The 21567-nt window shown below is 42.1% G+C and overlaps 1 protein-coding gene across 3 annotated transcripts in view; it reads right to left on the reverse strand.

Moving 5' to 3' along the window:
- Nucleotides 1-2193: 2193 nt before the first annotated feature.
- ppm1f (protein phosphatase, Mg2+/Mn2+ dependent, 1F) overlaps nt 2194-21567 on the reverse strand; it is a 61531-nt gene continuing 42157 nt past the window's right edge. The window contains exons 4-9 of one of the 3 annotated variants that reach the window (XM_083912410.1): nt 16943-17145; nt 16637-16825; nt 8543-8686; nt 7320-7413; nt 4963-5201; nt 2194-4887 (exon numbers count right to left, since the gene is read on the reverse strand). In XM_083912410.1, the coding sequence (XP_083768536.1) occupies nt 4852-4887; nt 4963-5201; nt 7320-7413; nt 8543-8686; nt 16637-16825; nt 16943-17145 (905 nt within the window). In that variant the 3' untranslated portion in view covers nt 2194-4851. Of the gene's footprint in view, nt 5202-7319; nt 7414-8542; nt 8687-16636; nt 16826-16942; nt 17146-21567 lie in introns of all 3 variants that reach the window. The other 2 variants (XM_083912409.1, XM_083912408.1) reach the window with 2 other exon arrangements.

The raw sequence follows: 21567 nt of genomic DNA on the forward strand, positions 1-21567 counted from the left end.
ACCTAGAGTACCTACACAATCAATCATTTTAAAGTTTCTTTTGGGACAAGATACACTGGGTGGGCGGCAGGGTTTGATAGACTGAGATCCGGACAGCTGCTTTTAGACTACAGTTCATACAGAGATTTTTTTTTTTGGTAAATGATGATGTCGTCTGGAGGCCAGTAGCCAGCACCATTTTAAGTAGGGTTGTAGGTCTGAGTCTCCATGCTTGATTGTTTTTAGTTGTCTGTGGTTTTATCTCTTTGTGTAACATACCTTTTTTTATCAAGGACTTTTTAAAGCATGGAAATTTTTTAAAAGGTCCAGAATGGAACCTTTAGCATCTCTGTTTTGGCTCCTGGAGGAGCCTCTGGTGTGGGGGGCCCGAATGGACCTCCAAGATGACAGCAGACCTGGACTCACTGAGAGGCTAAGGAGAGCTGGAGTGACGAAGCTGAGGTGGATCATGGAGGCCGCTGGTCCTGGTTTCCACAACACAGAGGCCATAGCCTCTCTGCTGAGCCTGAGGTCAGCCTGCCACACCAGAACCATTCTGAACGAGAGGATTAAAGGACTGGACAACGAAGAAACAGACATGCTGCTGGACTATTTTAAACGGACTGAGACCCCCGATCCAAGAGACCCTTTTCCGGACTGAATCACCAGCACAAAATAAACCACACTGTGCTGATTTTCTGATGCAAACTAGAAAAGGTTTTTTATAAAAAACTGTGTTTTGGCCAAACACGTGAAGAAGCTGAGTGAGAGGAAGGACATGGTGTGGCAGGAAAGATTGCCACAGGACAGTCAACCGTTGTGGAAGTTATTCTACAAGCCTCCAAGAAACAAGGGGTCTGGGGACCTACAGTGGAGGATCGTCCACAGGGCTCTGGCAGTGAATCTTTTTCTGTCCAAGATTAATTTAACCACAGCTGTGTGTTCAGTGCAGGAGGAAGAGTGCATCTTTCAGTCTGTGTTTTTATGAGATAATCATATGGGTATGTATTTTTTATTTTTTGACTATGCATCTGTAAAAGTATGACGTTTCTCGGGGGAAAAAGTGTCTATTTTATTGAAAATAAAAATGTTTCTCTCACTCTGGCACTGTAGAAGACAACTGCCTCTCCAGTAGCTCTCCGGTTTTTAACTCTTTTACCCTATTTTAACCTCTTTCTTTCTACTTTTTTACTCTTCTTGTAAAGAGATTGTGTCTTTTGTATATACTATACTATATACTGTATATACTATGGATATTTGTAACCTTAACCTGTTACCATAGCAACAACGCCACAAGCAATATTAAGTTAGATGGCACCTACATGCACTAAATTCTACAGTGAATCTATCTGGGCCCTCAGCAGTACATACGCCAAGTTTGTGTAGACAAATTGTGTACGCCAATTGTGTGATTAAATTACAGAACAAAATAAATACTAATAAATATGTTAGTGAAATTAGATTAAAAAGAGTAAGACGATTCATTGCAAGTTTTTGAGGTAGTAAAAAGATGTGTTCAAGAGTTAAAACCCATTCTAATTAATTTGAGGTGATAAAAACATCTGTATAGTGATAAGTCATTACAGTGCACTTTGGATGTGTGTTCGGTGATCGATTAGTTCTGCCTACAGGCCTTAGGGGGGAGCCCTTGCCACATGATGCTTCACATTTATTGAAGCTGGCATAAGGTTCAACAGCGTCTGTTTTATTCATTCACATTTCCCTCTTCAGGGACATTACACCAGCTCAATGCGCAGTTACACAGACAAAGACGGTGTTAAGTGTCAGGAACAATCCCTGGGCAATAACTATGTCTGCATGTGTGAGGTATGGACATCCCCTTTCCTGATGTGGGATCAGTGAGCTGTAAGCTTATTTTGTCTACACAGACAACATCAGCTCCTGTCACAAATTGAAGACATTTCTCAGCCCAGGTACATTATATACACGTTAGGTTGGGTAACCACCTTTAGTTTACGCTGCCTGCAGACACCATGATCATGGTCACCCGGATGTGATTATGAATATTAAGTTACAATGTGTATTTTCTGGGAGGGGGGGGCGGGATTTTTGTTGGGAGGGTTAGGGCACACTTATCAGTGATTAACAAACTAGACTGGATAAACACATGCAGCATCTTAATTGTTAAGAAAATGATAATGAAACAAAATAAATGAATAAATCAAGCCTTTATTAAGGAACATCACACTAGGCTATAACATACAGCATTCAGAAAAAGAACACTTTGCCCTTCTAAGGGCTTTCACACTTTTCCAAAAGTGGACCTTCTCTTCGTTGACCTGCTGATACATTCTTCAAGATGGGTCGAAACATCACATTCATCAATAAGGTCACTATGCACATTCATAATGGCCAAATGCATGAGTCTCTCCTGCTTCATAGTATTGCGCAGGTTTTCAAATGCAAAAATAGTTCCGACATTATCCTATGCTAGGCAGCTGTATTGATCCAAGCAGGCTGCATATCACATCAAAAGCAGATATTTGTGTATTATGAGATAAATGTAAGTCAAACAAATTCAGATTCTTTATTTTTATTTTTTAAGGCTAATGCTGTGGTGGTAAGACTGATGGGGAGCCGCAAATTTCTTCCGGGTGGCAAAGCCGAAGCGTTCTCCGATGGCACCACTAGTTAACAAACCTTTCCGACCGAGAAAATAGAGTAAACGGCTTGAATTACTGCACCAAAATGATCTGCACCAAAGTAGAACTAGAATTTATTTACCCACTTCTAAGAATCTACAAGTAAAGTTTCATATTTGTACATGAGCATTTACATGTCAGATTAGTAAACAAAAGTGAAGCTGATGAGTGAAAGCAGTAAGAGTGACGGTCAGCCTAAGCAGCTCAGGTGGTGGTTTACATTAAAAATGACTTTAAGACTTTAAGGTATATTTTGGAGCTGTAAAAATATGTCCTTTTATTGTAAAGGACTGAAGTGTGGTCCTGGATGTTTTGATAACATTGATGTTAATGTGGACGACCAGAAGCTAACCAGAAGTTATATAAACTTCAAATGTGCAATAAGGAAATAAAAAGCTGGATGACCTGCAATTTTCCAGTGTAAAATCATCCCAGGGTCTTTTTAGGCAAATTAGGTCATCAAATAATCCATCGAGACAATTCTTTTCGTGTAACAACTATTAAAATAGATTTTCCGGAGAGTCTCTAACAGCCTGCCTCAGCTAACACAGACAAGCTCGGGGCGGCGGGTTGGGCACATTAAAACGTCTTTTTTAACTACTAACACTGCTCCAAATAACTCCAAACCTCTGCAGTAGCATGATAAGAGTCCTGACACATTGACCGAGGCACCAACAACATAGTTAGTGTACACGGAGTTTATTAAAAGACTTACCTACTGGCCCCAGTACTAGCTGCTCCATTCAAGTCAATTACCAAATACAATTCAAAAGTAAGAAGTCTATTGATGACTTATTCCAGCAAAACACGTAAACGCTGTGGTTTGTAGCAGACATGGTAATCCCTCTGCCTAAGCATCTCCATCGGTGTCTCAGTGTCCAGATTCAAAACAATAAGCCAGTGGTTTATCAGAGCACGGTCAGAGTACCGCAATGGCAGCCCATGAAAAGTTTCTAGGATTTAAACTTTCGTTTTTGTTTCACAGCCGGGAAAGATACAAACATGAAACCATTCTGTCTCTCTTCAGTTCAAGGTGGCACTGGAAATAAAATTTAATTGGATTGAATTGATCTTTATCTTCTCAAACATGATCTGATATGGGAGTCCCCATTTATGAAACTCTTTTCCCAATTTCTCATAAAAAAAAATTCTTAATACTACAAGTATGTATTTTATTTAGGTAGATAACCGTATCCTGTGAAAACAAACTCCTTAGATCTTTTCACATTGGTTAAACGTATACCACACAATCGTTTGTTTTCTGTTGTCATTATTTTTAATACAGCCATTGATGGTAAATATTATAAAACAGCACACCATCTTGTCAGTGATACAGAATATTGCATTCCAAAATAATTGCAATATAAATATCTATAAATGTTCTCGATAAGACATGATTAAGGATTGTTAATACAAGATATAAAAACAAACACAGCAGTCAGAAATACTGTCACTACTGCCCCATGGTAGCTCACATGGTAACTGGACCTGGGGTTAGAATCTGACCTCCCTTTGCTGGATGTCGCCCCCTCTCTCCCCCTTTCCTGTCTACCTTAAGCTGTGTGTTTGACAAAGGCAAAAAAAAAAAGTTTAATTTAAGAAAAAAAAAAAAAAAATTGTCAGTTTGTGATCCAATAAACAAAACAACATGTTCCACATCTATACTACCGTATTTTTTGTCACACTAGCACTCCTTAGAGACAATAGCACTGACTACTGATCCCTATGCAATTTCATTTTTCCTGTCTTAGCTCAAGGCCGGTTGCAAAATGTACCAAGTCATTTCCTGCAAGATAGAAAATACTCTTCAATAGTCATACAGTCATACTTGACTGGTAAAGGCACAGTTGAAGTTGCTGAAATACACACCCACATACTAACACAAAAAGTTGATATGCCGCTCACATGGCAGTGATGCTGGTTGTTTTTTTTAATTCTGGGCACAGGTTTGCTCAACTCTTGGAACCTGGGTTAATCTGGACCTGCATCATCTAACAAACCTTTTGAAATGATCTTGAGATAATACAATTCAATCAACAAAGCAGTGACAGTGTGACTACAGCTTCAGTCTATAGGGTGTCTTACAGCTCCTGGGGACAAAAACAGGTTGAGGCATGTTGAGTCAGGCAGTAGCTTGGCACAGTGTTGTCTGGGCAGCAGACCCCTTTCACTGCTGTGGTGCATTTTGGCTTTTTTGGTCCTGAGTAGCTTATGCGGGTCCTATGGTGGAGTTTTGAGCCAGAAGCTGCTGCGGTGGACACAAGAAGACCAACATCACTGTGATGTTATCACTAGAGCCGGCTGCCTTAGCTTGACCTACCAAATGTTGAGAGACTCTCAGTCCAACAGTGTCTTCGGAATGTTCCAGTGGAGCATCTCCTCCTCCTTCTGGGTCACCAGACTGACGGAGTGCATCCAGGACCATCTGAGGGACGTCTGAAGGTTTGACGGCATCAAAGAAGCCATCGCACGCCAGAAGCACATAGTCCTCGTCGCCCAACAGCAGGGTTGTTGAGCAGTCGGCCTCTCCAGACACATAGGGTTTCTGGTCAAAGTCGCCTGGAGGATGAATGTGGATGTGTAGTTAGAATATTCAGCTAATCACAGGAGTATCACCTCAGCCTGATTCAATCTAGGCCTGCAGAGGCTTGTACAATGAAGTCAGTTCAACAAAGCCAGAATATCATTTGGAAATCTGACTTCACTAAGCCTACCAACCGCAATCATGCCAAGTGCTCACAAAACAGTTGTTATCAAGTCAGCAAGTCAGAAATCAACACATGATTTCTTTGGTTAGTTACTAATCTTACACCGTAGAGACTGACCAAAAGATAGGCTGGATTATATTGTTGGCTTATTTTAGCTTTTATCAGTGTCCGTGTTTTGGCGAATTGCATTACAAAAAGATCATAAAAAAATACTGCGGCAGAGGATTAATAAATTCAAAAAGTAATGAGTTTAATGAAATGGTAGGCTAGATTTTGCAGTTTTCCTAAATGTCCAAAGGAGGGAGCCAGGCGCCTGCAGAAAATGACTGTAGTCAGAAGACAAAATGAAAAACAAAAAATACATGGGCCTCATTCACCGACCGTTCTTAAGAAGGAATTTATTCTCAACTCTCACATTAGCTGTTTTCAGGACAAACATTCAGTAATGTTTTCTTATTTGGGATTTGTTCTCAGGTAAGAACAAAATCTACACACACTCAGGAGCACTTTTAAGCCCAGTTCGTATCAAATGTCGCAGGTGAAAGTTGCAGCGTGACACACGTCACCTGTTTCAACAGCCAATCCAGTCTTAGCGAAGTCCACTGGTCAAGTCACTTAGAGACTGCCAGCTGGTTGAAAAGGCCGTTATGAACGGAGGCTCAATGAGCGTGTGTGAGAGAGAGGGAGAGAGAGAGAGAGACAGAGAGAGAGAGGGCTGAGCTACAATGAATAAGGAGAGCGAGCGCAGTAATCCAGAACAAAGCAGTGAATCAGGGAAATTAAACTATATTTTCGTTGTTTTATCACATCTCAACACAACACAACACGTATGCTATACCTATACTGTTTAATGAAATGGTAGGCTAGATTTTGCAGTTTTCCTAAATGTCCAAAGGAGGGAGCCAGGCGCCTGCAGAAAATGACTGTAGTCACAAGACAAAACGAAAAACAAAAAATACATGGGCCTCATTCACCGACCGTTCTTAAGAAGGAATTTATTCTCAACTCTCACATTAGCTGTTTTCAGGACAAACATTCAGTAATGTTTTCTTATTTGGGATTTGTTCTCGGGTAAGAACAAAATCTACACACACTCAGTAGCACTTTTAAGCCCAGTTCGTATCAAATGTCGCAGGTGAAAGTTGCAGCGTGACACACGTCACCTGTTTCAACAGCCAATCCAGTCTTAGCAAAGTCCACTGGTCAAGTCACTTAGAGACTGCCAGCTGGTTGAAAAGGCCGTTATGAACGGAGGCTCAATGAGCGTGTGTGTGTGAGAGAGAGAGAGAGAGAGACAGAGAGGGTTGAGCTACAATGAATAAGGAGAGCGAGCGCAGTAATCCAGAACAAAGCAGTAAATCAGGGAAATGAAACTGTATTTTCGTTGTTTTATCACATCTCAACACAACACAACACGTATGCTATACGTATACTGTTTAAGTTAGAATTTTTATTTTTTTGTCAAACTTTAGCCTAGTGTGACTAAAGTTTGCGTTCCGCTAACCAGTGAAGTTGCAGGCCACCCCGAGAAATGCAAGGTCTTATAATCAATCTGAAAATGGTCAAATGCACATTAACTTTAGTTACACTGAAGTGGTATGTAGATTTTGTTTTTAGTTTTTTTGTTTTTTATAGTCAAACTTTAAGAGAGAACAACTGAAAAGGCGGTTTGGATTATTCACTTGAATGTCATAGAAGCTTTATAGAATATAAGGGAGCTGACCTGAAAATACAGATTTGAACAAAACCTTGTTGACTTGACTGAACAAGGTGGAATATACTGTATGTATGTGTTTAAATATACTTGTATTGTAAAACAATGTGTGCTTGTTTCAGTTTGGCCTGTTCTATCTGTAGTTTAGGTAAAAAAAGATCAGTATATAAGAATTCGCTGTATCAAGTCCAAAATTTAAGGAGGATGTCACACAAATGCACATTTCTCTGCTCTTGTTGGTTGTGATTGACTTACCTATAGCTCTGGATACAGCATAGGTTCCATTAACACGCCAGCAACCCATGAAGGTGATACAGCCACCAAGATCCTCAATTCTCTGTTTCTCATCCTGGACAGTGGAGGACAAAAGAGTCAGACTTTACCATCTAAACACTTTCTCACCATTTATTCTATCTGAGGATGTGCATCATTTCAGAGGAAAGTCCCTTTGGGCCGCAGTGTTGCTGACCACCCTGTCAGACACAGGGGCGACTGTGGCTCAGTGGTAGAGTGGGTCGTCTTCCATTCGAGAGAGTGGCGGTGAATGTGACAAACACTGTGAAAGCGCCTTTAGTAGTCAGAAGACTAGAATGGCGCTATATAAGTACAAGTCCATTTACCATTACACAGTTTTGTAGGTGTACATACTGTGGTCTGCCCATCAGGTAATCCACAGGACACGATGGGGGCCTCCACCTGCATCGCAGCCATCTTTTCACCCATTAGAGCCGGACGGATGGTGTTGAATGCACTGGAGAAGTCAAAAACATGACTCTCACAGTGCTCGCAAGCTTGTCCAGATAACTGTAGAGTTTGTTCAGCAGGTAGTTTCAACTCCCAGGCGGGACTGGTAAGCGAACTGTAGTGGATCAGTGAAGGGCCTGACAAGGTCTTCATGATGTGGGACGTCAGGGCCACCGGTCTGTAGTCCTGAGGGCCACTGGGACATGGAGTCTTCGGCACAGGCACGAGGCAGGACGTCATCCACAGCACAGGGACTCTCGACGTTGCTTCCCACCTCCGCATCCCCGGTGTGTTTTTCTCCAGAGTTCGGGTGGAATATCAGCTGGTCACGCCGCTATGCCGGCCGGCATTAGCATGATCAGCTGTTCTCCGGAGTAAACAAAGGCAGCGTGTCCCGGTGGAAGCGGCATTGATAAAAACAGCAAAAAAAGAAACACGAAAACAATCGAAAGCAACCTAATTTCAGAGGGCAGAATTTCACATAAGTTAAAGTGAAGAAACATAACAAACAAAAGAGAATAAAAGAAAGTTTTAAAAACGCGAACAAGGGCTAGAGTAGTAACAGGCAACATGCAGCTTTCGCGCATGCGCCTGTGCACTCGTACGATCTGATACAATAACTCTGAGAAATATGTTACACAAAATACATTTTGCTATATTCATGTTGATTGATCTTGTGGATGAATCCCTATTTGGATTCAGATAATAGAAAGCTGTGCGTGTGCTATGCTTGCCTCTCTGTCTGGTTTATGGGGGTCCATGAGTGTGACAGCTACTCCCTTTCTGACCAGTATTGCTTGAGAATCTCCCAGCCAGGCAACAGTCAGCTCCTGTCCCTGGACCAGCACTGCCAGGCCTGTAGTACCACTCCGCAAACGCTGGCGACACACACACATAACCCATCATTTTAATCCAGTGGCAGGAGTTCTGAATGGCAACACATAACGGCAGCTAGCTAAACAAACCTACCATTGCATCTTTGTGGGTTGGACATGATTCAATAATTGGATGCCACACGGCTTACATTAAATTAAAAAGACTTGTGTTTAAAGGAACCCAAACTCAAAGTGAAAACTATAAAAGCTGAAGTACAATACAACTAGAATTACTATCTTCCGGTTGTATGCCTCTAAACTTAATGAAAGGTAATAAAGCTATGTTTACACGTGGCCGGCTATTTTCATAAACTGACATTTCGCCGTCTCCCCGTTTTCAAAAATAACATTGTGTACACTGCTCCTTTATTGAGCTTCTGAATTTCAGAGATGTGTTTCACCGGACTCTGAAGCTATGGCTACAGCTACTCAATATTTTACACCAATCGTTCACTTTTTGATAAAAGCATGAAATTTGATGGATGTGTTGGTGAATATGTTTCAAACAAATCTGGATATTGGGCCACCTCAAAATCGTCCCCTAGTGGCTGTGGCAGCTATTTATCTTTACGCAAAATTAATGATAAATAAAAACTGCCCTTTTTTAATAATACCAACTAATGATGTATTGTATATTATTGGAAAGACTGATTGGTCACCTTTACAACCAGGTACAGCTTGTAAGGATCTTGCATTCATAGAATAAGCAATAGGGCAAAACGTGTGGGAAGTGCCCCCCAAAAATGTGCATCTCCTGTGGGGCGGTTTAGCTCAGTAAATTACAAGAATTGTTTCCTTTTGTGATAGAAGCACAAACTTTGGTGGATATGTTGGTGGATATGTTTCAAGCAAATCTGTAGGCCATGGCAAATTCGCCCCCTAGTGGCCATAGCAGTAATTTCTTCGTTAAAATTACTAAAACTATTTACTATAAATGATTTCTTAAATATTTAAAAAATGTAAACTAAATACACACATGTAAATTAAAAAATGTAAATACACATATTAAATTTATAAAAGTCCAGTTAGACACTCTTTCAAATTATTTCCTGCCCCACCACAATCCGGCTCGCCATCCAGCTACCTAGCAAATGAGCTAGCCATTTGCTTCCTGGGACCAAGCAGTGCAATTCAATCCAATTCAATTCAATTTAAGTTATAGTGACAAAATCAGCTTAAAAATAACAACGTAGCTAAGGGCTCGTAAGCCCTAGCTGTAAACTTTATCGAAGAGGAAAGTTTTAAGTTCACTCTTAAATATGGGGACAGTGTCTGCCTCCCGCAAAACACTTTTGAGTCGGTTCCACGGGACAGGTGCTTGGTAGCTGAAGGCTCTGCCTCCCATTCTACTTTTGGGGACTCTAGGAACGACAAGTAGTCCTGCATTCTCAGAGCGCAGCGATCGAGTCGGATAATACAGTACTATGAGCTCTTTAAGATACGACGGAGCCTGACCAATGAGAGCTATGTAGGTAAAAAGAAGGATTTTAAATTCTATTCTAGATTTTACCGGTAGCCAGTGCAAAGAAGCTATAACAGGAAAAATATGTTCTCTTCTATTTGTTTTAGTTAGTACACGAGCTGCAGCATTTTGGACCAACTGAAGACTCTTAACAGACTTATTGGCGCAGCCTGATAAAGAGTTGCAATAGTCCAGTCTATAGGTAACAAATGCATGGAATAGTTTTTCTGCATCTTTTGAGACACAATGTTCCTAATTTTCTCAATATTACACAGGTGAAAATATGCAGTCCTTGTCGTTAGTTTTATGTAAGAATCGAAGGCGACCCAGATTCCTTACTATGGTGCTGGAGGACAACACAACATCATCCAGAGTAACAATATCTTTAGAAATTGAGATTCGGAGGCCTTCGGGGCCAAGTACAATAACTTCAGTTTTATCTGAGTTCAACATCAGAAGATTGCAGGTCATTTGGCTTTTTATTTCCTTAATGCACATTTTAAGTTTATCTAACGGATCGGTTTCTTCTGGTTCGATCGACAAATACAATTGTGGATCATCAGCATAACAATGGAATATATCGGACTAAAATTCAGCAAGCTTCGGGCACGTCCAGAACATGTGTGTGTGGTTGGCTGGGGACTGCTTACCACGGTTACAAGCATCATTGTGACTAGGGTATATTTTAGCCAATTTAGCATTGGTGAAATGGGCTCTATGAAGCAACTTCCACTGTAATAGGCCATGCCTGGCAGAAATCGAGGATTTGTGAACCAGTTCTAGAATGTCCCTCCACTGTACCTCAGTAATGTCTACGCCCAAATCCTTTTCCCATGCATTTTTAGGCGATACAGAAGGCTCAGAAGAGCAATCTTATTATAAATTACAGATATCAGTCATTTGTGTTGTACGCTGAGAGACAGGAGTTGGTCCATCTCAGCTACGAAAAAGGGATCTCTTGAAACCGGATCCCAGAGTGGGAAGATTTGTAAACTCCATACACATGCAAACATTGTTTAGCTATACCGTCATCGCCCCACCTCGGACCTCTAACCCCGGCAGCGTCACATAACAACAGTGCTGTTGCGTGAGAGGACAGAGACAGACTCATAGACTGTATACAGTTATATATATTTTACTGTACTCTGAGCAACATGCATGGGAATTAATAAGGCCCACCATATATTTCTCCCTTTTCCCTAATGGTCTGAATAAGTTGCTAAATTGGTCTCTAGTGTCTTTTTCTAATTAAAGTTGCTAAGAAGGTGTGAAAAGTCTCTATATCTAGTGAGAAAATACCCACCTGTGAGTGCTTTGGGATGGGGAAGGGGCTCACAGTAGCACCCAAAACACCACAAAAGTCTCAAATAACAACAGAAACAGTCCACAGTGTTTGCATTCTACACAGCGTTTCCTTGTCTCTTCTTCTCCTTGTTGGTGTATTTCTGTGGCAGTTACAGTGCCACATCCAGGCCTGGCATGTGCATTACAGATATTTCTTATGTCGAGTCTGTGTGGACGGACAACTTTTTAAGAACGAAGGAGAAAAAAATGGTTGTTTTCGATCGTGTGGACGTACCCTAAGTAGCCTAAAACGGATAGAAACTGGGTACTGTGTGGTCTCTATCAACAACATCGTAATGAGATGCTAACTGACCCAACACTGACAAAAAGAAAGGGTGCTTGGAGTGCATACAACTGATTAGCTAAAAGTCTCCTGAGAATGAAAGGCAGGATCTCTTAGGAATAGGTTTACATAGCAAGCGGTCTGTTACAACTGACTTTATTCGCTTGCACGAAATACCCGTGGATATAGCTAGGCACCCCGGCTCAACCTGGATTACCATTCCAGCAGGGAGGTGCCGGAGGCAGTGCCGGGATCGAAAACAAAAACGGGTATGCAGAGCTGGCCTGTTGCTAATGCTAAGGAAGCAGCCACACAAACTGCCACTTCGAGTATCTTCCTCACAAACACAAGACCACTGGCGAACAAAATGTACGAACTAAGACTACAGGTTGCAAACAACAACTTTGTGAAGGATTGCTGAATGCTGCTCATCAGAGTCTTGGCTTAATCTCCATTCCGGATACAGCTATTGAGCTAGCAGGTCAAACAACATTCCGGCACGACAGGACTAGAGACCCCAGTAAGAGCCACGGAGGGGGGCTTTGCATTTATGTTAACAACTGCTGGTGCACTGACACTAGGACAATAAACAGCCACTGCTCGCCACATCTGAAGTATGTAACTGTCTTGAGTTCAACGTTGTGATGCTAACCTCCGGATGCTAATGCTAACTTGGCACTCGAACATTTATGACACTATTCTCATCATTGCTGGGGAGTTTAATCATGTGGATTTAAAGACTGCACTCCCAAAACTCCATCAGCATGTTAAATGTGCTACCAGGGGAGTCAACACACTAGACAAGGTTTATTCCAACATTAAACAAGGCTTCAGGGCTAAACCACTTCCTCACCTCGGTCAGTCAGACCACATGACCCTGCATTTAATACCAGAATACACCCCTCGCAGGAAAAGTGCTTCTACCGAAACCAGAACGGTTAAAACATGGCCTGAAAGTGTTTCTCTCCACAGCCCTTAGCCTAAACATCAGCTCGCCTCAGGGCTGTGTGCGGAGCCCCCTAGTCTATACCCTCTACCCGCATGACTGCACAGCTGCACACAACAGCAAGGGCATCATCAAGTTTGCTGATGATACCACAGTTGTGGGGCTCATCTCGGGGGGAGATGAGTCGACTTACCGGGACGAGGTGGAGCAGCTGTCAATGTGGTGTTCAGACAATAACCTTGTACTGAACACCTCCAAGACCAAGGAGCTGGTCATAGACTTCAGGAGAAAAGCCAAAACAGACCCTCAACCCCTATTCATCGGGGGTAAACAGGTGGAAAGGGTAACGAATTTCCGGTTTTGCGGTGTGCACATACAGGAGGACTTAACTTGGAACATTAACACCACAACCACCATCAAGAAAGCACAACAGAGACTGTACTTCCTGAGAGTTCTCAGGAATAACAATCTGACTCAGAAACTTTTGGTGTCTTTCTATCGTTGCTCCATAGAAAGCATCCTGACTTACTGCATGTGTGTGTGGTTTGCCAGCTGCACAGTGGCTGACCTTCCAAAGGGTTGTTAACACAGCCCAAAAGATCATTGGTTGCTCACTCCCCTTAGCAGCTGATCCAAAGGAAACAGAGTCAGGCGATAGTAAAAGCAAAACGCTGCAGATTCATCTACTGACACTAATGTGCTGTCTGATGTGGAGATTGCCAGGAAGCAGAAAGTTGGGAGGACCAGCGAGGAAGCAGCATTGCGTGAAGGGCTGGATCCAAATAATGACCCAGCCCCGGCAGAATGTCCAACCCATGACCCAGGAAACCAAGTAATAGACAGAGAGTCAAGCCCAACTCAGGGTTTAGCTCAGAAGTTACCTATTAATTAGGTGACATCTCAGAATCATATATATCACAAATAGAACAGAATTTAAATGCTGAGGTCTCATCACACAAAGGCACAGTTAGACGTTCAGAGTCCTTTTCCAGTGTACCTACTCTAAAGACAGGTTATACACCCAATCTCCCAATAAGGAGCTTAAACCACTCCTTTAGAAAAGACATCTGCTTTAGCGATCTTACTCCCTAAGGTTGAGGTAACTACTAGACCTGCAGATGAAATAGTAAGTAGAAGTATAGCTTTCAGGAGTGTGCCAAGGCACAACAGACGGAGTGTACAGAAGGTAACTTTACGCCCATTGCCACGTAACTTTACGGCCTTCATTACTTCATCATATAATCATTCTTGATCATTTCATCACTTTATGGAGAAGAAAAGTCCTGCATAGTCCCCATTAGCATCGGCCTCTGTTTTGATATAACATGGATGATGGGCGACTGCGCTAGGCGCGCTGCATTGATTACTTTACATTAACCATTTAGCATGTGATAAAAATGTGTGTGTGATAAGTGATAAAACATTTGTAAGTATGGTGAAAAACCCAAGTTGAGTCTTATTAAATGTTAAGTGATCAACATGCTTTCTGTCTCCCTCAGAGTACCAAGGTCCATGAAGCCTTTTGTCTCAGCATACGTAAGTGCTGTACAAAATAAGCTATTATTATTATCTCTCTATTCAACTAAAGATGATTCTCACACACACACACACACACACACACACACACACACACACACACACACACACACACACACACACACACACACACACACACACACACACACACACACACACACACACACACACACACACACACACACACACACAGATGAATGATGAAGCAATAATATTTATATTTCATCACAATTGAATAGCGCGTTGAAAGAAACAAAAAAAACCCAAAAAGAATCAATCGGTGGTACTCTGATTCTTGATTCTGATTCTGATTCTGTGGTGGAGCGCCACACATGGCCTATATATGAGAAACAATGAACTTCTCTGTGTCGAAAAGTGGCTAAATGACATGTACTGTGCTAGTTCTGTGCCCACTTTGCTATCCCAATTACTGCTCAGTCCATATGTGACATGGCTGGGAACCGGCAACCCTCCAGTTCCCAGCCTGGTTGCCGATTCGAGTCCCTGTGTGGACCATGAATGGAGCGTGGACTGGTGGCTGGAGAGGTGCCAGTTCATCTCCTGGGCACTGCCGAGGTGCTGTTTAGCAAGGCACCAAACTCCCAACTGCTCGGGGCGCCAGTCACTGGCAGCCCCTTCGCTCTAACATCTCTCCATTAATTGCATGTATATAGATCCTGTTTGTGCATGTGTGTGTATTTCGGGCCTGTGTGAGTGTAACATGAATAACAATAATAGAGTGAAAAAAATGAACTTCCCCATTGCGGGACTTCTTCTTCTATATTATGGCTGATGTTCATCAAACTGAGATGTCGCAGCAGAATATTTCCATTAATTCTCTACTCAATTTTCTGTTTTAGCCCAGAAGTAATTATTAATTAGAAGCCTAATCAATTAATAATTTTACCTTAATGAAGCAACGGTTGCTGCAGGGCCTTTATGTCGTATTTGGGAACCATTTCCTCAGGTTTAATTCTCTCAGGGTAGGTCCGCACGATCGAAAAAAACTTTTATTTCTCCGTTCTTAAAAAGTTCTCCGTCCACACGGCCTCGGCATTTCGAAATATCTGCGTCCAAAGGCCTGGATGTGGCGCTGTAACTGCCACAGAAATACACCAACAACGGAGAAGAATACACAGAAAGAGCTGTAAACAAACACCGGAGATTTTCTCACCAAATCTGAAGACTTCCCCAATCCTCATCCATCCTAGAGAGAAATCTGTCGACTGTTTCTGGTGTTATTGGAGATTTTTGTGGTGTTTTGGACTCTGATGCATAAATCACCTTGTAGTTAGTGTCCTGAACGAGCAGTGGGGGCTGCTGTGAGCCCCTTCCCCATCCCAAAGCACTCACAGGCGGGCACTTTCTCACTAAATTTAGAGACTTTTCACACCTTCTTAGAAACTATATTTATAAAAAGAGTCTAGAAACCAATTTGGCGACTTCAGGGAAAAAGGAGACAAATATTGCCGGCCTAATTTATTCCCATGCATGTCGGTCGTAATACAGTTCAGTATACAGTCTATGGGTCCATCTCTCTCCTCTCGCAGCAGCACAGTTGTTGTTATGTGACGGCGCGGGGGTTAGAGGTCCAAGGCGGGGATATGACAGAATAGTTTAACAAAGTATGCAGCTTCGCCGTCGAGACGTCAACGCCACAGGGGGCGTTTTAAAATCTTCCCACTCTGAGACCTGGTTTAAAAAGATACCGTTTTCAGGCTCCGATAACGCCAGCTGCATGTCCATGAATAGCTAGGTAGCTACTAGCGAGGCGAAACCGTTAGCTTCTACGCTAGGTAGGCTACATATGGAATGATGCAGGTAGCCTGCGCCTGTCAAATAACATCTTTCATATTAATTAAAAAAAGATATAAATAAATAGCATCTTGAAAGTGTGTGTTTTTATGTTTCTTTAACTTCATCTTAATATAAAATTTGAAACAAAAAAAAAAGTGAATTTATTTAGGGATTTATTTTTCCTGTGACAATTTTGGGGAAATTAAGATTCCCCTAGCTTCTTAATAGCGCCACCTATGGTTTCAATACTTTTGTCTTTGTGCTATTTTCAATTACATATAAGGTTTCAATTTGATTTGCAAATCACTGAAACCTGTTTTTATTTTTATTTTACACAGTGTCCCTTTTTTGGAACAGGGTTGTAATTAATCCTTTCACGGCAAAATGAGGCATAGAAGTAATGGTAAATGCATTAAAGTAAATTGTAAATTCACGTAAATAGCCAATTCTAGTCTTCTACTACTCAGCCATACAGCAGCCCCGATTATAAATCGGTATATTAACTGATATTCACTGAGATTATGACATTTATATGCCGGCTGAAAGCTTTGTGTTAAGGATGTTGGAGCAATGCTGATTCAGTACCTCTCTCTTGGCTTTGCCCCTGAAAGCGTCATCAGTGTGTTTGTAGGCGGCTTTAAAGGCTGTGGCTGTGTCACTCCGCAGTGTCTCCTGTTTACTCAGAGCAACATGGAGGTGAGTGGCAGCATAGGTGGCGGCATCCACTCCTCCATGGCCGTCAAACACAGCATAGTAGGCACGCTCTACTCCGTCCTGGACCATGGTATAGAGAGAGAGAAAAAAGATGCCAAATAAGATAAGTTTTATTCATCTGAAGGTGTTTTGTTAAGAGAACCTGTGAAAAGCATTGTTTCAGTGAATGTCTTGTACCATGATTCCAAAGAGCTGGTTAAACTCGGCCAGGGCCAAATGTTTGTCCTCCATCTTCCTCCTTGTGTTCTTGATGGCATGAACGGAGCAGTGGAGAAACCTGGAGGGGGCGGGCGAGGGTTTGGGAAAGTTCTGATGCCACACCAGAGCCACATCTATCAGCTTGTTGAGGAACAGATGTTGGACTGCCTCCGACTGAAGCACTGATGGCAAGATAAAATTGTCAAGAAATCAATGACCGCCGTTTGATTCTGACTGCTTATTGCTATTGGTATACAGTGCAATATTAACATGGAATTAACAAATGTATAGTCACTTATAGCGTTAAATAGCGTCTTCGAGAATAAAAGAGACATCGGAAGGAACATGCTGAAATAGCAAAGCTTTATTGAAAAGACAAAACAATAAAAAACACTGGCAGTGGTGGCCGATGTTGACTGCTGTCCTCTCTGATCTCAGCACGTCAAATACCGGCTCGCTGGGAGACTTGCTCCACAACGCCAATCGCTCCGCGCGCTCCCGCTACGCTCTTGGGTTTCTGAATCCTCTTGGAAACAGTCAGTTCACCAGAGAATGGACAGAGAAGTTTCAGTTTCTGTCACTGTGTTTACTCTGCAGCCATATCGGTGTGTAAACAGTATAAGTTGAGAAGGCATTTGAAGAAAAATCATGCTAACTTCAACACCACGTTCCCACTGAACTGTAAAAAACACTCTGCATTTACGTTACGTTCATTTTTGTCAGTCCAGTTTTTGATGAATAAACTAATGTTTCATATTTGCTTGTAAGCCTGGTAAAGTAACTAGTAACTGAAGTAATCAGATAAATGTAGTAGAGTAAAAAGTAGAATATTTCCACTGATTTGTAGTGGAGTAGAATAATAAAGTAGCATGACAATGAAGTACTCAAGTTAAGGACTAGAGCCTCAAAATTGTAATTTAGTCCAATAATTGAGTGAAAACCTTTGGTTACCGGTTTGTTCATTTAATAAAGATTTTTTTTGACAAGGTTGTGGCTTTGAGTTGGCTTATCACTACTTGCTTTGATCAGCTGTTATGCTGTTGCACTTTAAGGCCTATTGCAACTATTTATATTGATAAAATAAAGACAATATATGCACTGCTATGTCGCTGTAATGTTTTACAATATTCATTAATGTGACGCCTGTATTTTCCGCCCCCTCATTTTGGATTATTTTCATCAACCCTCAATTCAAATTAATTGAATAGCCCTGCTCTAATATATTTTCATACTTATTAATTTTTCTCTCAAAATGGATCAGATTGATGCTTGTAGGGGGAGAATATTGCGCCGGCCCTTGATCCATTTTAATGCTACAGTTCAGACGGATCCTGGGTCCTCACTTCCAGCAGCTGAAAACACAAGTAATACATTAGTGCTGTTCTGTGGTGTTAACACAACAAATATATTATATACTTTATGCGTGTGTGTTTGTGTGTGTGTGTGTGTGTGTGTGCGTGCGTGCATGCATGTGTGCGTTAAATTGGTAAACCAAAGAGCTTAGAAATGTATACTTCGTTTGCAAGAAGGTGAAACATTTGAAAAGTGTAACTTACCAGGTTTAGTAACAACGTTGGTTGAAGACTGCAGCATCATATCCCAGTAGCTTAGAGCCAAGCTGGGGGCGAGTTTATACCCCCGGTGATCTAGAAGTCACGCCGTGTCTGTATACATTAAATGGGGATTTCTCCAAGGCTCCCTCTAGATTGTTCTGTGACTCTGACAACAACCATACTCCAAGGAAAACAGTTTGTCTCCTCCACTGACAACTGCTTGGATTTTGCGTCCATAGTTAACTTTAATACTAAGAGGTCAAAACATTCTGTTTACACAAGCTCTGTGTTTCGGAAAAATGGTGCTCACGCTGTTTTTGGCCAGCATAACCCCATCTCCAGCTCTGACATTGTAGTCTTGTGGCTGTTTCCAGGGAAACAGACTATATACACAACCAGAGCTGACACTAGCCTGTTTAGGATAAAGTTTAAACAAAGAGGGTATAATATGTTATAAACTCTTTGGTGTAAACATGGAAATATTTTTATATGTAAAACCATTTTCTCAGATAGGATTTTTATACTTTCAAACATGTAAACTGTTTTAAACTGTCAGGCATTGTTAAAGATTTTAAAAAAGTTATTTTTTTCTTATCATTCATAGTACACAATGCACAGTGGACTTATCCTAATGGACGTTAGCAATTGTTTATCATTCTATCAAAGTTACCATGCACAGCAAATAAAAAAACCAAAATGTTGATACATGTCATCACTGAGTGTAAAGGGGCCTTCACATGATAAGCTTTTTGCTCTGGGCTAACCGCGTGAATAACACATAATAAACAGTGCCTACAGAAAGTCATGATACCCCTTTGAAATAGTCACAATTTTTGTTTTACAGCCTGAAATGATAATACATTAAAAGAAAAATAATAATTCCAGCATGATTTACACATTTTGCCTTACAACATTCCATTTGTTTTTTTCTAAATTTCTGAAAATTGGGGACTTCCGGTTTGGCTGCAGACTGCAAGGAACCTACCTACCGCCAACATTGCTGCAACAACCCGATTGTGCAGATATATGCTGCACAACATCAGGAGGATATGTCCTCTTCCGACTCAGAAGGCAACACGGGTTCTGGTCCAGGCTCTTGTCATCTCACGCCTTGACTAATGTAACTCCCTCCTGGCTGGTCTGCCTGCACCATCCGACCTCTGCGGCTCATCCAGAATGCAGCGGCTCGACTGGTCTTAAACCTACCTAAGTTCTCTCACACTATACCGCTCCTCTGCTCCCTTAACTGGCTTCATGTAGCTGCTCGCATCCGTTTCCAGACACTAGCACTTGCTTATCATGCTATTAACAGATCAGGCCCAGCTTACATCCAGGACATGATTTAACCTTACACCTTAGCCCGCCCTCTCCGCATCGGCAAATCCGCTTGCCACTCCCTCACAGAGAGGGACACAGAGTCACTCGACTAATTCAAGACTGTTTGCCGTCCTGGCTCCCAAATAGTGGAACGTGCTCCCCATCGACATTTGAAAGGCAGAAAATCTACACACCTTCCACCGCAGTCTGAAAACGCATCTTTCACCTGCACCTTGGCTAAGAAGATGAGAAGATGGGGGGAAAAAACACATATATGTAGCATTCTATAGATCAACTTATTTGAAGCTACCATCTGGTTTGTACCCTAATTGTTGAATGCACTTATTGGAAGTCGCTTTGGAAGTGTCAGCTAGTAGTAGGAGTAGACACGTTGCAAGTGCCGTTCCAACAACTTTTGATAATTTCACATTTCAGGACCCTGAAAGTCAGAACAAATAATAATATTTGTCCTGTTAAACAGATGCACTACCGAAATATGTCCATGTATGCAACCAGACAGACTGTAAAAGACCAGGGGGGAAGGCTAGCACCGCACACGAGGCAGGTGGCGAGATTAGCATTGCAGCTATTGCTAACCTTTGGGAGGAGCACCGTACAGCCCTCTCCGCTAAGTTCAAGGCCCTCTCTATTGATCTCAAAGCCTCCATTTCAACGCTCGAAGCAAAGCTTGACCGCGTCCACACCACAGTGTCCGACCACGCTAAGAAGATAGGCTCCCTCAAGTTAAATGCAAATCTACAAGACAAGCGTCTGCTAACGCTGGACGACAGAGAGCAACGCTAAGCTGCTGGCTAAAGTCCAGGAGCCAGTACCAGAACATCAGTCATTAGCATACCTGAAGCAGTGGAGGGGCCGCGGCTGACAGCCTTCTTCAGCCTGCTCATGGAGGTTTTCGGTGAGGGCTTCTTTGAATCACCGCCAGAATGTGACAGGGCATAAGGCACGCTAGCCGAGAAGCCGTAGCAGGGCAGAGACCACGGCTCATTATCAGGCTGCACAGGCAACAGGTGAAGGAGAAAATCATACGCGAAGCCTGCGCCAGGTAAGGGAAACTGCAGTACAGAGGCTCCCCTATCTCCATCTACGAAGATAATACGCTGGAGGTGGTGGCAGAACCCCAGAAATACCGAGAGGTGATGTCGGACCTTTATAGCCTGGACTTCAGACCCGCGCTGCTGTCCCCCACCAGGCTGGTCATCACAATGAAGGACGGAGGGAGGAAAAGGCTCTCTTTAGTCAAAAGCCTTCATAACATCCACCCGCACGAAAGAACCGAATGACTGCAGGAAGATTTGGATTTCACCCCAGACAAACTGCTGTCACGCTGGATAACTGTGAGTTTATGTGGTACTAACCGTATAGCTGTGCTTTAACCAGCCCGGACCGGAGTTTATTTTAAGACCGCAGCGTTAGCAGTTAAAGTCCTGACAGACTGCTGATGTTTTGACTGTTAAAGAGTTTTAAACAGAAATCGCTAAATGGACATTTTAACACACTGTGGACATGTTTACTTGAGATCCAGTGTTTTCTGATGTCTTTTGAATTCACGTTTTTTTCATCTTTCTTTCTGTGCTTGCTTACACTGTTATGTGAATTCAGATAACCTTTAAAGGGCCTCCGTGCCAGGTACTAGAAGCTCGTCTACATGTGGATTTCAGTTTGTTATTATATATTTTCTTCACAGTTTTATTTTCCTTAATTTAAAATTTCACC

This window comes from Echiichthys vipera, assembly GCF_963691815.1.
Source record: "Echiichthys vipera genome assembly, chromosome: 4".
NCBI classification, from domain to species: Eukaryota; Metazoa; Chordata; class Actinopteri; order Perciformes; family Trachinidae; genus Echiichthys; species Echiichthys vipera.